General features: G+C 37.3%; 1 protein-coding gene across 1 annotated transcript; it reads right to left on the reverse strand.

Annotated features, from left to right (window-relative positions):
* Positions 1-565: 565 nt before the first annotated feature.
* Positions 566-17,876, reverse strand: tmem67 (transmembrane protein 67). The gene is made up of 28 exons (XM_079894565.1): positions 17,606-17,876; positions 17,176-17,264; positions 16,988-17,078; positions 16,809-16,908; positions 16,645-16,714; positions 16,473-16,544; positions 16,310-16,372; positions 14,921-15,075; positions 14,200-14,308; positions 14,032-14,118; positions 11,139-11,204; positions 10,515-10,671; positions 10,302-10,425; positions 9,454-9,559; positions 8,761-8,817; positions 8,554-8,652; positions 8,378-8,476; positions 6,924-7,010; positions 6,704-6,803; positions 6,436-6,575; positions 6,167-6,307; positions 5,987-6,067; positions 5,724-5,840; positions 5,532-5,648; positions 2,364-2,468; positions 2,165-2,267; positions 998-1,140; positions 566-903 (listed from the first exon to the last, which is right to left on the reverse strand). The coding sequence occupies exons 1-28, from the start codon at positions 17,796-17,798 to the stop codon at positions 823-825; spliced, it is 2,952 nt and encodes a 983-aa protein (XP_079750691.1). The 5' UTR covers positions 17,799-17,876; the 3' UTR covers positions 566-822.
* Between the last annotated feature and the right edge of the window lie 4 nt (positions 17,877-17,880).

A 17,880-nucleotide genomic window follows, 5' to 3' on the forward strand; every position in this document is an offset into this window, starting at 1 on the left:
CTCTTATTTTATGGTCCCGGACAGGGTCTTAAATTTGGGCCTCTTGTGGACTTCGGGTCTTTGAGCTGTTTCGGTACAGTTCTGATCACGTCATCACTGCCATGTCATTGTAAATATATGTGCGATTGGACAAACAAAGTTATGCAGATAGAAAGATGTAATTTGTGACAAATGAGTCATCTGTTTGTCATTCCTCCTAAACTTTAAACAATCAAAGCTACAGGGAAATGTTGGACACACCCTTTGAAGTGCCAAGCAAGGTGTTCTTGTGTACTTTTCAAATGGTAATGAGGACAATACCAGAACAGGTCTGGCTCCATAGCTCAGTGGTTAGAGCACTGGTCTTGTAAACCAGGGGTCGCGAGTTCGATCCTCGCTGGGGCCTGAGAATCAATTTTGCACAAGTATCAAAAACAATTTGCAGACATACATAATTTCCAAGAGAACCATGTATTCAGAACTAACAAGAGGAACACTTACAAGTCATCACTATGTGTCTGCCTTGTGTGCTCTGAAGAACTTCAGACTGTGTGCTGAGCTACAAAAACTTGAAGCAATCTATTATGTCTCAGATTTACTCAGGAAGGCCACCATATGTAAAACCAAGTAATGATTTAATTGATCAAAAATATTTAAATATAAAAACATTGATACATCAAACCCCCAAATGTCTTGGCTTTGAAAGTACAAAAAAAATCTTGCACAAATAATAATTTTATGCAAAAAAAATACAAAAGTTTGTAGAATAAACCTGAAGGCTGCTATGGCATAAAACACAATCACCATTACAATAACAGAAAGCAGATAGAAAAAGCAGAGGAACTAGATGAGAAATCTTTTGTCAACCAGAGTTTTGCTGGCTAGGTTCCTGCGGCCCAATCCATTTCGGATTAATCTGAAGACCTAAAGGAGAGCATATTAAAGCTTCATTTTAATCATCACCTCAAAACAATCGAATGAAACCAACCAGCCTATTAACATATCCACATGTACTAACCAGTTGCTGGAGGTATGTTAACACAGCTGCGAGAACGAAGTTCTGACTGCCCAGATCCACCACACAGAAAAAGAGAGTGTCAAAAATCAACAGCACAGCCTCATTACCATAAAAGAGGACATCAGCGAATGAGTGAGAATCATCTGAAGGAAGATAAACACAAAGATATTCACTCAGAACACTAATGACTGTGAAGGGAGTGGATTCTGGAAATCCACTGCCGCTTCAATGAGTGATTACAATCAAGGTATTAATCAATACTTTTCCTTTTACATATTAAATGATTTGACTGACTTCTTTAAGCTTATAAGATTTATGTAGTTATAGAATTATAAGTCCGTTTAATGGAATGTGCTCTCTCCATGTTTTTGAGAGAAGCACCCAACATGTGTTAAAACATATATCTACTCTTCTAGCTGACCTAGGCAGCCAAGGTCACTGTGAATACTTCACCTGTTGTATTCATGACCACTTCTTAATTAAAGCATTAAATTCAACTTTTCAATACTCAAATACTAGAGAATAGTAATGGAATATTGTCTGAACGAACCTCTCACTGAGAGAAAGAACATGTTATCTGAATATTTTGGGAAAGTTCCCCGTTTAGAGAAGAGCTCAACTAACTCCAACCTTGAAGAAGCCGTGTATCTGTGTATGTGCGCTAGTATTCTTTGTTACAGACTTATTTATTTCGATATCCTGGCGCCTAGACACACATTCTCATGAACTCGAAGGGCCACCCATACCTAACTCAGGGTCCGGGTGTTAGCCGTACAGACTATGGAGATGTGCGACTGCCTATCAGTCCAAGTGTGGAAATGTACTATGTTTATCTATTTCTTAGCCAATCAGAATCATTCAAACTGAAGTAATGACGTAGGTGTAAGGTATAATTGTGGTGGAGAATTTAATGTACGGGGGGGGGGGGGGGGGGGCAGCCTACAAACTCCTTGCAAGTCTTGAAGCTGACTTCTGCATGATGAAACTGCAAACTATCTTTAGTAAAAAAATGTTTTCAATTTATTATAATTCTGATTCCTGTCTTCAATTAACTGCACTTCTAACTCCTGATCTTCATTCATCATATCTGGTCCTTGGGTCTTTAACTGTAAAATCCCAACAACTGGGATTTATTATGTGTGCATATGATCATCATAGTGTTTTTACCATTATAAAAGATGCTTTTATCCAGTGGCTCTAAAAACTCCATACCGATGAATCTCTCAAACAGCAGCTTATCTTTCACGATGTAATCCATCTCACGGTGTGCCTGAGAATACAGCATTCAGAATGAGCAAATCAAAACACCAACAAACCACAATATACTACAGGAAAATCACAAGTATCAATGAAATACAATCCTCACGTGATCGATGACAGAGCCCAGGAATCGGTTCATTGTATGGTACGCTTTTGTGCTCTGCTCACATGGATTGGCTGAAGCATCCACCAACCTTGAGGGACCATTTCTCTGTAGGGGTAGAGACATTGTTAGCCACCCTTACTGAGAGAGATTTGTGTGAGAGTATACTTAGTAGCTCAAACTGTAGAGCTTAACGCTAAAAACGTCAATGTCTTGTGTTTGATTCCCAGGGAATACAGGAACTGATAGTATGTATACTTTCAATGCAATGTAAAGCCCTATTCGGACGGGACTAGTGTTCCAGGGGGACGTTATAGAAATTAATTTCTCACAGACGTACTTTGTGATTTTCTCACAACACCTCAGTAAAAATTACAGAGCAAATTACCATTCTGTTTTTCAGCGAACTCAGTGGTCCTCTGAGAAATCTAATCCCGTCCGAATGCGAATGTCTGTGATTGCTGATATTATATAATCTTACCACTTCTCCTCGTGTTTTTTGACCTACCCGAGCTACCGTTAGTGCACCAGTCTTCGGCATGCTTTCATTTAGTTTCAATATGGATGGTATCAGACGAAAAAATAACACATACAATCAATAAATAAAGCCAAATGGCGGAATCTGTAAAGACTATCCATTTAAATATTAGTGTCAGGTAACATACTTCTCTAGATTTCTCTGCTCACGTATGTAGGTTTATTATAAACAGCCACTGCAATAAACTCGGGAAGTTTACTTAAATAGGGTTTAAATTAAAATTATATTAACAAATAATAAATTAAAAGACATATACGTCATACTATATGTGACCCTGGATCACAAAACCAGTAAAATGTCGCACTGGTATATTTGTGGCAATGGCCAACAATACATTGTATGGGTCAAAATTATTTTTTCTTTTATGCCAAAAATCATTAGGATATTAAGTGAAGATCATGTTCCATTAAGATATTTTGTAAATTTCCTAATGTAAATATATGAAACATTTATTTTTGTGAGTGAATGCAGCACAATCGCGAAAATAAATGGACAACTTTAAAGGCAATTTTCTCAATGTTTCGATTTTTTTGCACCCTCAGATTCCAGATTTCAAATAGTTGTATCTCGGCCAAATATTGTCCTATCCTAACAAACCATACATCAATTGAAAGTTTATTTATTCAGCCTTCATATGATGTATAAATCTCAATTTCATAAAATAGCTCCATGTGACTGGTTTTGTGGTCCAGGGTCACATATGACGTACTACTGCACGCACACACAGCACATGACCTTCTGTAATGCCCACGTCTAGAAAACAAACACTCTGTAATGAACACTGAGATTTTAGTCCCGTTGGAATCAGTACATTAAATCAGACGTTGAGTGATAAGAATTGTAACTCAAAGTCGTTTAGAAAACTACTCCTATCTGAATAGGGCTTAGCTTTGGATAAAAGCATCTGCCAATTGCATAAATGTAATGTCTTCAAAAGTAAAAATTATTCATAAATAGTCAAATGTAAGTAAATAAAAGTATATAAGTAATCAAAGTAAATATACAGTCATGCTCAGAATTAATCATACCCCTGGTAAATATGATCAAAAATGGCTGTAAAAAATAAATCTGCATCGTTTATCCTTTTGATCTTTAATTAAAAATATTGGCAAAATCCTAACCTTTCATTTAAGTAAAAGAATTGAAAGTTGGGGGGAAATCACATTATGAAATAATTGTTTTTCTCCAAAACACGTTGGCCACAAGTATTGATACCCTATTATTAAATACCTTTTTGCAATCTCCTTTTGCCAAGATACCAGCTCTGAGTCTTCTCCTATAATGCCAGATGAGTTTGGAGAACACCTGACAAGAGATCAGAGACCATTCCTCCATACAGAATCTCTCCAGATCCTTCAGATTCCCAGATACATGTTGGTGCTTCTTCTCTTCAGTTCACTCCACTCATCAGGTCAGGAAACTGGGACGGTCATGGCAGAAGCTTCATTTTGTGCTCCCTAACACATTTTTGTGTTGATTTTGATGTTTGTTTTGGATCGTTGTCCTGATGGAAGATCCAACCACGGCCCATTATAAGATTTCTAACAGAAGGCGTCAGGTTTTGATTTTTTATCTGTTGATATTTGATAGAATCCACGATGCCATGTATCTGAATAAGAAGTCCAGGACCTCCAGCAGAAAAATATGCCCACAACATTAAAGATCCAATTGTATATTAAATTCTACACATGGGGTACTTTTTATCCTTATGTGCACCAAACCCATCTAGCGTGTTTGCTGCCAAAAAACTCTTTTTTTAGTTTCATCTGACCACAGAACCCTGTGCCGTCTGAGGTTCCAGTCGTGTCTGACAACTGAATATGCTGGAGTTTGTTTTTGGATGAGCGAGGAGCATTTTTCTTGAAAACCTCCCAAACAACATGTGGGGATGTAGGGGTTGTTTGATTTTTTTTAATAGGCTTTCTGACCCCAAGACTCAACTAATCTCTGCAATTCTCCATCTGTGATTATTGAAGAGTCTTTGGCCACTCAAACTTTCATCCTCACCGTCCATTAAGACAACATAGACACACGTCCTCTTCCTGGCAGATTCGTAACATCTTAATTGATTAGAACTTCTTAATTATTGCCCTGATGGTCAAAATGGGGATTTTCAATTCTTTAGCTATTTTCTTACAGCCACTCTCTATTTTGTGATGCTCAACAATCTTTTGCTGCAAATCAAAACTGTATTCTTTGGTTTTATTCATTGCGATGGATGATTCAGGGAATTTGGCCTTTGTGCTTCCTCATATATAAACTCCTGTGAAACAAGAAGTCATAGGTGGACAATTTCATGTTCCTAGTCACCCTGGTGTGCTAAAAAAGGTAAATATTAATGGGAATATACTTCAGAGATATTTTATTCATAAAAAATTCTAGGGGTATCAATAATTGTGGCCAATGTGTTTTGGAGAAAAACATTTATTTCATAATGTGATTTCCCCCACACTTTAAATTCTTTTACTTCAATGACAGGTTAGATTTTTGCCAATTTTTTGAATGAAAGATCAAAAGGATAAACAATGCAGATTTATTTTTTACAGCCATTTTTTATCATATTTACCAGGGGTATGATTAATTCTGAGCACGACTGTACAAGTATATATAAGTGTATGCAGTTGTGTTTATACCCTGTTGATTGGCTCAATTATCCGGTCATATTGAGTTCGCAGGCGGTTGGTTATTGAAATCTGAAATGTCTGAGTGTCAGAGTTTGGCAAAAGTCCCCTTTGGCCACACAGATTGTCCTAAAACACATACAAATAAAATAAGTCTCCCATTCATACTTCTATTTAAAATGTAATACTCAAAATCCATCTTACCGCCTCTCTCTTCAGGTTTGTATTCATTTCATCCATGTTAGTGTCAGCATGACCATGAACAGAACGTCCATGGATGTAGTAGCCAAAACATCGATGAGACAGCAGAAGCACTGAGACCTAACAGACACATATACATACATTCAAAGAAAAAAAAGCAACATTAAACCATTACGTATGATATGGTCTAAAATTGTACATTTCTTGGCTATGAATTATAGTCTATCTGTTCAACTGCAAAGAAGTTTTTTTTGCCTAATACTTACATTGCTGATTGAGCACAAATCTACAAACTGGCGAATCTTGTCTTCAACAAAGCGCTCATGGAATACTGTGAAGAATATCATCTAAAGTAATATGATACAAAAAAGAAATGTGTGAAATATCCCAGGTGACACACACACAAAGAGGCAGACTGCTTGTCTTTGAGTATATATGTTTTTTACCTGCATTAAGCCAATGCAGAGCCACATAGCAGAAGCCACACCGTAGCGGAGTATGAGGCTGTATGAAGGTGTGTATGCCTCAGGAGCTCGACGCAGGTTGGACGAGGGGTCTCTTAGAGCCAAATTTGAGAAGCCCACCACCTGCAAGCACAATATTCATTATTTGTTAACACAATCCTTAACAAAGTGGCATAATCTGAGTGGCCAGTTTGAGAATAAGCTTTTAAGGCAAACTGTAGATCAGAGATGTTGCGTTCTGTTGGACTCACCTCTAGAAAAAAGAGCACAGTGATGACTTGAAAAGTGGGGTTGATCTTGCGAACGGTCTGAATCTCATTCCACTCATTGGCCACAAAATATGTTCTCCAGATACTGACAGGAGATGCTTGACTTTTTGCTTCACCAGACCCTGAGCACATTACAACACATTAATATAGAATATTTATAATAAAAATAAATAAATAAAAAGGATTAAAAGTTATATAGGTATACTGGAACGTGTATTTGAAAAACACATTAGAGGAACAATGTAATTACCCTCCACGTGTTTACTGGATTTACCACGAGGTCTTTCCCAGTCTATGAAGAAAATATCCACAGATAGCTGAACAAAGAGCTTATGAAGAAATTGTACAGTCTGTAACAAAAATAAGACTTGGGTTAAGCTGGGAAGAAAGGGAAAGGAGAGAAAAGACAGTATTACTTTCATTATGTAAACTGTAGTAGTGTATAAGCTGATGTACATATTTGAACTCACCTTCAATGCAAAGGCACAACCAACATAAACAACAAAACGCTCCTCCTGAGCTGGTAATGGCAGCAACACAGACACAAATAGCTGGGCCTGGAGATATACAAAAAAAGCCTTGTTTTTATATGTCTTGAATTCTATTTTAAGGCCTGTTCATACCAAGACAAAGTTTGTTGCAAAATTCTGTGCAATAAACGTTTTTATTTGAATGTACGGCTGTTAATGCATCGGTTCAGACCAACGCGAACCTTCGCAAGCCGTCAAAGCGACATATTCTTTTAAGGGTTTGTCACACTACACTTTTCATTCCATTGACTTCCATTCATATGCATGTGAATGCTGGAGATTCAAGAAATTCAAGTTCATGTGAATTTCGCAGCGGTCCAAAATTCAAGTTTGGTGGAGTAAAGTCAAGTGGAGTAGATTGTGTATTTTTACATTTTGGATGTATTATATGTTGAATTATTTTTGAAAAAAGACGCTGTACAGTGTGATGTCATATTACGACAGCTGCAGTGTTAGTAGAAATAATGCATGCTCTAGTGTGAACGCTGCTTTTCGAAGGCTCCCTCAAATGCGGCCTTGAAATGCGTGCTTTGTTTCCTGTGAAAAGGTGAATTCTTAAATCCACTGCCCCTTTAATGTATATAATTTTGAGTTGTTTGTAATCAAGTGTTAATCAATATTTATCCTTCGAAATATTAAACTATTTGATTGACTTCTTCAAGCTTATGAGACTTAAAGTCTTCATGAAATCAAAATGTACGAAGGGTGCTCCTCGGGTCTTAACAATAAATTCCCCTACACCCGGGCCACAAAGGATACAACGCATGGATCCTTTGCGGCCCAGACTATCCCAAGATTCATTGCGCACAGGTGACGGCAGGATTAAAATTTTTTTTTTAAAGCCGGATTACACTTTTAAATTGGGTTTTCAACTTTTGGTCACATGCCCAGAGACACTGCAGTTAAACTACGATTGGTGGTGCTCACGAACAGAGTACCGTAGTTTGCTAAGCGATAATAATGAATACACTATAGTGAATACATATTTCTGAATGGCTGTTTGAAAACATGTACATTCTGTTTGACTTCCTAATACATGACAAGCGGGTGTCAGAAACACAAAATTGCACAACTGTCTTGATGTGAACAGGCCTTTAGACCTAAAGAGCTCCATCAAAAAATAATGAATATGTAAACAGCACATCCTAGAAGAAAAAAACTCTCATTTGATAGAACAGTGGAAGAAAATCACAGAAACAAAGACACTAAACTGATATTTGAGAAGTGGCTGAGACTACGTTAACAACAGAAAAAGTGACAGACTTGCCTCCAATGTCTGGAAAATATTGAGAGGAACAGAAAAAGAAAGAAAAAGGAAAAAAAGATTCATGTAAGGCTTAATCATATTCATAATAGACTAGACAGCACCACCCACAGACAAGACAAATGCAAACCTTAAAGAATATGAGCCAGTAGAGGCCTGTTCCAACAGTGATGATGAAGAAAACATTTGCCAGGTCACCAGCATAGAACACCAGAAACTTCATAATTGTCTGAAATAGAAAGGGATATTATTATGAATACATGTTTAGCATTGTGTTTATTACTGCATCTGAATGGGAGTCCTTACCTGTAGGTCAATGAGAGGAGATGCTATTCTTCTTTTCCAGCTTGCGGTCTTCAATAAAGAATGGACAACAGCCACCCCTCCCAGCACACCAAGAGCAATCTGGATATGAATCCACATATAAATAAACAAACAGCATTACAACATATACCAGAACGTCCTGACCAACATAAAACAGAAGACTGACTTTCAGTGCCTGTTCATACTCACATCAGTTTTGATCCGAGCTTCCTCCTGGTCCATTGTATACTCAAGAGAGAACGACACCTGTACATACAAAAAAACAGAAATTAACCTGTCTGGCTGGTCATATAACAGTTAAAAATGTATAAAATATTAAAATTGTTATTAAGTTTTTACTGTGTTTTGTATCTTGTCTGTCAACAGAATAAAAATATTAGTGATTACTCGCATGATTTCAGACCAGCGTTTAGAAAGCACAATGGTAATAATAATGTCAAATTTAGTCAATGTATTTACTATAAAATGTACTATAAAAAATATTAATATTCAACAATATTATTGATCTGACTGTACTGATCCTGTTGAATCTGAACTGAACTGGACGATGACATAATTTTTTGCCAAACTGCTTTATATATTAAATTAACTTATTCAATAATTGATGATCTTTACAACAGAACTGAATCATAACTGAACTGACTTCAGCTGAACAACAGTCGAAATGCATCATTTTCCTGTTATCACTGTAAAGCTGCTTTGAAACAATCTGTATTGTATAAAGCTCTATTTAAATAAAGGTGACTTGACTTGACTATTACTATTTATTATATTTTCTTATGTTTTATTTTCTGCAAACACCCTAGCAGAAAAGTTCAATGATCCCCAGTTTGAAAACCCCTGACTGAAGGGATTACATATAAAGGCATGCAGTAGACTTACAGTAACAGTCTGTGTGCTGGGGTCAGTGACGAGTATATCTGAGTAGGCCACGGTCATCAGAGGGGGGTAGACCAGTCCCTTCTGTGTATTCGGCACCAGTTGAAATCTGTTCAGTGCAGGAGATCAAGCTTAGTGAGATCTCGAACTATAGGGCTTTCACACTGTGCTTAAGCCCAGGTTATAGTCATTCTAAGCCAGGGTAGAGGGATGTTTTAAAAGTGTGGTTAGTACCACTTTTTACCCAGGGCTGTGAAACCCTGCTCCTAATCCCGAATTGCGGGGCCAAACATGTACAGTGTGAAACAGTGTGGCGTTAGAATGTTACGACTAGATGCTGAGCAACCAACAACCAATCACATGCCTTATATTCAAGTGCTTTGGACAGTCACAGAAACACTGTGCGTTGTATATTATAAACAGTCGTTTCAGCGTTTGATAGAATGGAAAACAGAGATGGAAAACGTGTCAGGAAGAGTTAAGAAGAGACCTTTTCATTCTTACTTTATAGTCCGAAAAGCCCATTCAGAAAAATTATAGTACAGTGGGCAATGTGCAATATGCGGATGCACAATGCTAGAGCCTTTATGTAAAAATATCGTTTGCTGCGTTCGTTCAATCAGTAACAATGACATTGCAAATATGCAAAAAATGACGTTAACCCAGGGTTTAGGATTGTACTTTGAGAAACGTCAGTTTATATTTCCAGGATTAATTGTTAACACTGAGTAAATTATGAGTAATGTTAAATGTGAAGCAAGATAACCCAGTATACCATTTACCTGGGTTTTAGAATGACTGTGGAAAGCCCTAATGTGCGGTTTATGTGTTTGGGAGTGCGTAGTATTTACCCGATCTTAATATTAGAGGCCACACGTATGGCTCTGGGTGAAGAACTCAAAGAGTTTTCCCTTCCACTCAACGTGTCCACAAGCATCAGCCTCCGGGTCAGGTACCAGTTATTCATGTTAGATCCTGACACAGGAGAAGTCAGCATGGTGATAAAGCAGCAAGGTCTTCACATATGATAGTGTTTGATCAAACAATGTGTTTGTATGTTGTACCCTGATTAGTGAGCTGGCCATTAAACTGCTGATTGACATTTAGGAGAGGCACTGCAAGAAGACGCTTGTCTTCCTGTGCCTTCTGAATGACCAGGAACACATCATAGAACACAGGCTCTGGATAACCAATCAAGAGCTCTGACACAGAAAGCACACACTAAGGAAAGAAAAAATTCATTAACACTCATCCACATATTCAGCTGAAAATAAAAACATTCATAAATACAATAAAGTAGAACAAATTGCTAAATACAATAAGGCAGGACACATGTGGAGTGCTTTTCAATACTCAAATTGATACTTCTTAATTTCTTAATGAGGAGCGAGGAAGCTTCCAGAGGAGCTATAAGCGAGAACGCACAGGTGTATCTTATGCGGAGGTCTTTCTTGTCAAAAACCTGAGGCACATACAATTCCTCCTCCCCCTTTACCATGTCAGAATAATTTTAATTTATGTTTTATCCTTGCAGTTTAAACCAAACATTTCAGCAGGGCATCTTGCTTTAGAATTATTTATTAGGAATTTCCTAAATAACCAAAACGCAAGAAAAGGAAGCAAACGAGGATGCATAAATAAGAAATGAGAAACATCCATGGATGACACAGAAGATAACTGAGACTCACACTCTGCTTGTAGGCTGTCCCAAACGTGAAGGCGGACTGCTGACTGGTAAGGGTGTCTGGACAGAGCTATAGAGGATAAATGAAGCAACTCTGTATCTCACAATACTTTTCAATTCCAGTTGTTTTGTTATAAGCTTTCACAAAGAGGGGCCAGGTTCATGAAAATCTTATCAAGAGAAATTCTAAGGAGTTAGTAAGAAAGATAGTCATCTTGAAATCAAAATATCTTATTTTCATGGAATATTGCAGTATTTATTATAAATAAATAATATTTACAATAAATTCTGCGGGACAACCTTTTTTCTTGTTAAAAAGCAGTTTCACGCAGATATACATCATGATAGGGAAGAAAAGACTATCGCAACTTCCATTTCATGTATGCAGACTTTAAATTATGAATTTAGTGCAATTCTTGAAAAACTATTAAGACATTCTCAAATATTTTCTCAAAAGGGATAGTTCACCTTAAAAAAAAAAGTCATAAATTACTCACCTTGGTGTTGTTCTAATGCCGTGTGCCCCTCTTTCTTTTATGGACCACAAGAGGAGAACTAAAAAATAATCATTTTTTTAACGAAAATCTTGGCCGATGGTCTTCAGTTTTGTATTTCTTGATTTCTGAACCGTGTCCGTGGCGCTAACAGTCACAAGAACGTGCACGTCTTGTAGCCGTGCACTGAAGACCAACAGCCATGGTCAGGATTTTTTGTAAAATAATACATTCAATTTAATCTCATATACCCTCAGAATGCATGGGATCATTCTGTGATACTTTTAGTATAGACAAAAAAAAAAAAAGGCAAAGAAGGAATGAAGATGGAGGAAGGGAAAAGGGATAATTAAGCAACAAGAGAGATTAAATAAAAGACTGATGAATAAAACAGTTAATTGGGGAAAAGCATGGTGAGGAAATTCGTTTAAATATGAAATGTGAAAGACAGACGGAGAGAATTGACCTCCTTTCCACTAAGCTCTGTCCGTTAGAAATGGAAGCAACGTGCAGCCCTGTCAAGTGTTGATACTTTACATAGCCTACATTTAGTTGCTGTAAAAAACAGAGCTTGCAAAGCTGCAGACATCCGTAATAGCTTTAAGTGCATATAGATCAAAGTGAAGACCAAGACATATATAACCTTTTCTTCACTGTGAAAATTGTTGAAAGTGTGAAAAACGTTGCTGCAGGCAAGAAGAGATCAGCGGCTCTTGTTCAGTTATGGCAACGAGCTTGCATCTACAAGGAACCAGAAAAAGGGGAACTTGTATACACAAGAACTCGGGGGGTCAAAACTGACCGTTTTGCTGAATGCTGTATTTCTGCTAGGCCAATGCTGTAGTTAAGGGAAACCCTGTAACTCAGTATAAAATGTGAAACTTCTGATTGTTCAAGGCCTAAACTTGTGGTGAAGATTTCTCGTATTTCTGTTATCAGGGTTGCTGCACACTTTTAAAAGTCAAATTTAAGGCTTTTTAAAACCTGAAGAAATAAAAATTAATACTGTACATTAGGGGTGTGCAATATTTAAATTCTATCGCAATATTTCCAAAGTTTTGTTGATTATAATGTGTTTTTGTGCTGGTACCATGGCTGGTTTAGGCCTGTTTGTTGACAGCTGACTCACAAAGATATTCATATTATTCATTCTATGCGGTGGTCAGTTCACAGCAGTGACAGAAATTAACATTAACAAGGGGCAATATTTGGCACCTTAAATTGATTTCCAGGGGCATTTTTTCCAATATAAGGGCATTTTTCTAAATGTGTTAGATGTATTCATCACCTTTTATGTCAAATTCTAACATTCACATTAAATTCTTTTAGAATAATAACAGTATAGGGCTGTTACCTACCAGTCAAATGAAATCATTATCAACAAAACCCAACTTTGCAGTGCAGAGGTGACACAGAAGCGGCAGCAGAAGTGGCATTAATATATTTACACAGCATTTACAATTGCATAAATAATGCTATGAGATTTTTTTTAATTCAATATTTAAATATGAAATTATTTCTAATTTGAACTTTTTAATTAAAGGGTATTTTAAATTAGCCTGGTCCTACCAGACTCTCGTACATTTCATTTTTACAGAGAGTCTGGCCACTCTCCATCGACAAACGTTAACTTCCTTGAAGGCAGGTATGGTACTCTGTTGAAGTTTAAAACTATTGGATCTGCACAGAGCCACTCTGGATCTGCCATAACCAATCGTGAACGTTTGGTTGTGACGTAACCCTACAATTCAAACTAGCGCACGACCTCAACGTCTATGGCAAGCCGTTTTAACATTTAGTCCTTAAAACCTACTAGTATCTATTTTCATGCTACTAGTACTTATTTTTTAGATTCTAGTATCTTTTCCATTAAGTACTAATACTTATTAATTAGCTACTAGCGCTTATTCTTTAGGTAATATTCGTTCAAAGTGCAGATTTAGTCAGTAAAAAATATATAATCGTTGTCTGTTGCAAGGTTCTGCTACAGTTTCATTTTGAAATTTACGTCGGCGAAATAAAGGAAAAACTATCGCACATCCCTACGCACATAAAGAAGGGGCACAGACGCCCCCCTGAAATTTCTAACCAGTGTTCAAAACCTGAAGGTAATGATAAATCTTTTGATTTTGTGATGGAATACTTAGGGGGAATATAAATACAACACACTGTACAACACATCTTTTTAAAAAAGCTTAATGCTGGTCTCTATTCAGGGCGAGACATTTCTGACTTAATTTTTATTTTAGGGAGAACTATCCTTTTAAGAATTTTTTTTTTCTTAAGAAGAAAATGACAGGCTTTCTAACTTCTTAAGTTAGAAAAAAAAATTGAATTTATGAATAATTTTATTCTTAAAAATGTTTCGTAACCTGACCCCAGAAATTGGTCTTGCCTGCCTACCTGCAGGTTTCCTCCACCGACGCTCTCCCATCTCATAAACTCCCCACGCACTGAGTAAACAGCAGCCCGCAGCTCGATGTTAGTGTTCTGAAAGTGGGAAGAAGGTTTGTGAAAATGACAACATGTAAGTTTATGTTTACAATATGTTTAGATGTCCACAGTGCTTACCTTTTGTGCCCCTTTAAAGCTGAATCCAACAGGAAGTGGTTCATTCTGTAGAACTCGTGATGCCAACCCAAGCTGTTCTCCATAGTATAGCCAAGGCAGGTTTGTCCTCCTAGTCACAACATTGTCTATGAGAATCACAAATACAAGCACACTGGGTTCTTCTGCCCATTTGATGTGAATTTACATACATTACAGACAGAGATACTTAAAAGTATCATGATGTAAGTAACCGTAATATGTAACTGATTTAATATCAGATCAATTCAGTTCTTCTCACATCTCATCTTAGTCATAAAGCAGTTGATCTTGAATGAATCACACTGTATTTAAGTTACAGATGTAATTTATTTTGCACATGACGACGTATCTCCTATGGTTGATTACAGATCTTATTAATGGTAATTTTGTGTCTAAGATGGGCCGAGTTCATTTACTGCACCCCTCACACATATGTGTGAGTGTGACATGAATCCAAAGAAGTCGTTACTGCAAATCAATCGAAGGATTAATAGGAAATCAGAAATGTCAAAATAGCAAGTTAATAAATGGGACAGAATTATCTTGCTTTATGCTGTATGCTAACAATATAAATGATGTATATTTTTTGTAAAACAGGGAGATTCTCTGGGATTCTCAGCTCTCTAGGACAACATTATATATATATAGAGAGAGAGTCCAATAGTAGTAAATAGAAAAGTACAATACAATAACTGTACATCACCAGTAGGAGATGTCCTGGCTGCTGCCCTGAGCAGCTGTTGCTCTGTAGATTGTGTTGTAGAGGCCACAGGCATCATTGTTGATGGTGCTGGAGGAGTGCATGTTCATCACACACATGTTGCCCAAAGACTGACATGCTGTCCTGTTAGAGAACAACTACAGAACAAAGTAAACAAAACTTAAATATGTTCAGAAGTTAGGCATATAAACATTTAAAGAGGAACTATTATGCTTTTTAACATTTTCATCTTTCTTTAATGTGTAATTTTGCTGTTTGAGCATTAAAAAGGTCTGCAATGTTACAAAGCACAAAGGCCACTTCAAAGGGAGCTATTCTTTATATCAGTAAGCACTGTACTCTGAACTCTCTGAAAAGCCAGGATTGGAATTTTCTTACAGGAACATACACGTCACAATATTCCCCAATTAAATAATTCCCTCCTAAGGCATATACAAAAATAAAAGGAATGAGCCCTGGTTGAGTTGCGTTAGCAGTGTGTTGAAACTCGCGGTTATGGTAAGGGGTGTGACATTTGGTCAACACAACACACTGATCCAGCTGAGAAATCAGAGCAGCACATTGCACTTTTCGGAAGGAGGGGCTTCACAGAGACGGGAACTAAACAGAGTGTTACAGACAGACTGCAACAATGTAAAATATGTGAAAAATAATGTTGTTGTTTTTTTCAACATTCAAGCATGAAAATCTATTCTAGTAGACCCCAAAAACAAAATCAAGACTTTGTAAAAGGTCATAATAGAGGGTATGCACGTGAAGTAGGCTAATCATCGGCCGGAGTGACTGCGGTTACGCCTACTGAGTGGCAGAGTTGGTTTTCAGCATGAATGATGTGAAAAACACACAAAACACATCTAAAACAGGAAATAGCTTTGAGATTGACTGTACAAATATATTTGACAAGAAATCTGAGGTATATTTTTACAGACTAGGAATATTGTGCCGAAAGCTACAGAAAAGAGAAGCAAATGGATCGCTACAATTTACTGAAACAACTGGACTCCAGGCAGCAAAACGTGGATTTGCAGTTATCATTTTGTGTAAATATGTTGACTTTTGGGGTAAAACCATACCCTATATTTTGTATTGTTATATTGTATTGACAACTCATCAATTAAATATTTAGGCTACCATCTTATATTCTACATGGCTGGATGTTTTTTTTTTTTTAAAACACTAACAAAACTGTACAAGTTTTAGGGCTGGAGGATATGAAGATATATACAGTTGTAATCAAAGTTATTCAACCTGCATTGCAAATCAGGTTTATTGGCAAAATTGACAGACTTTCAGCTGTTTGCAATGAACAAACAAAACAAAAGTAATTGAAATACAGGAATAGAAAATGCATGTGTGTGTGTAGAAACTTACTAAACAGGCAGCTGCTGAAGAATACATGAAGCTTGAAAACCATGCTGATGGGAGAGAGAGGGTCTGTGTAACACAAACACGCATTACACTTTAAAACAATGAACCCCAGCACACTAACAACAGTACACAAACACAATTCATAATGTTAACTTTGGACTCTTACCAGTTGGCCAAAGATGACATTTGAGGCAATAGAGGTAGGCAAACTGTTTGAAGGGAAGCACATTCCTCCTGCCTGTGTGATGAAAGCATAACTTTCTCAATTCTCATCACTCTAAATGCATCGCATAAACATAGGCTATACATAAATTTAAACAAATGCACCAGATTCTTACCAGTATGTTTGATGTCCCGCAAACACACGACTGAGATGAGTTGATGAATGAGTCCTCACATCTCACACACCTAAGCATACGCATGTCAGAACAAAATGAATCACTTTTTATGCATGAAGATCAAGATGAAAACCCAGTGCCATTGATAGGAATGGCAGTTTTACCTTTTGCCTGTTGTGTCTGGGGCCGAAAAAGCAGGCTCTGTTGCACTACATGCTTCACATCGCGCCTCATTTAATGGATTCCCATTCCCATCTCTCTCCACTGACAAATACAATTAGATACCATGAAATTATAAAACAATGCTGCACATTTTACCTAAAACTGTGCACCGTTTACCTACCCAGCACGCTTCCCTCAGGACACTGGCACTTGCCATTCACCCCTACACTTCCAGGACAAAGGATACATCCATACCCATCCTGAGTAACCCCCTGTAATCATATTATTGTAAAATAGTATTGGTATTCTTAATATAATTAATACAATAACAACATCAATACCTAATTCAATTCATTACAGTAACGTTACCTGATTGGCATCAGGACACTGCTGGCACGTGATGGACGCCCCATTACTGACCAGCACCCTGAAACCAGTCTGACACTCACATATCAGTCCTATATGGCAGAAATACACATGATCGTACAAGCTGCCTTACAATAAAGCATGTTATAAAACATCTATGGTTAATAATAACAAATAAACCTCTATATTTTAAGCCTTTATTTGTTTATTGAGGTGTTACGTGCAGCAAACGTTTTTATTATTTTTTTTATATCGCGTGCAGTTGATTCACTGACAAGACGCTTACTCGTAAGAATCTAGGTTATATCAACAACAGATTTGACGATACATCAATAAATGACTGCTGTCTAGTGTAAAACTTATATCATCTAAAGGTTAACGGTTGGTCAAAACAAAGCAAACTAATCTGCGCGCGCGTTCCGCGTAACGTTACCTGATTTGCTGTTGACTTGATTCGGCCCACATTTCACACAAGACAAGCTCGAAATATCAAAATAACTTTCAGCACCACAATCCGAAGGCTGTTGAAGAGATATAGAAAACTGCTGGCAAGAAAAAGAGTTTAATTTGATCAGGAATATGATCGAGAAACTGCACACGAAAGCTCTCAGCGTCCCCGTCGCCATGGTGCAGATGACGTACGTGTTCCTGTTTACGCTCAGAGAGCGTGTTGCGTGCGCGCCGCCGCGCCCCTCTTAAAAGTCTCTT

Source organism: Squalius cephalus (genome assembly GCF_949319135.1).
Source record: "Squalius cephalus genome assembly, chromosome: 15".
NCBI lineage: Eukaryota > Metazoa > Chordata > Actinopteri > Cypriniformes > Leuciscidae > Squalius > Squalius cephalus.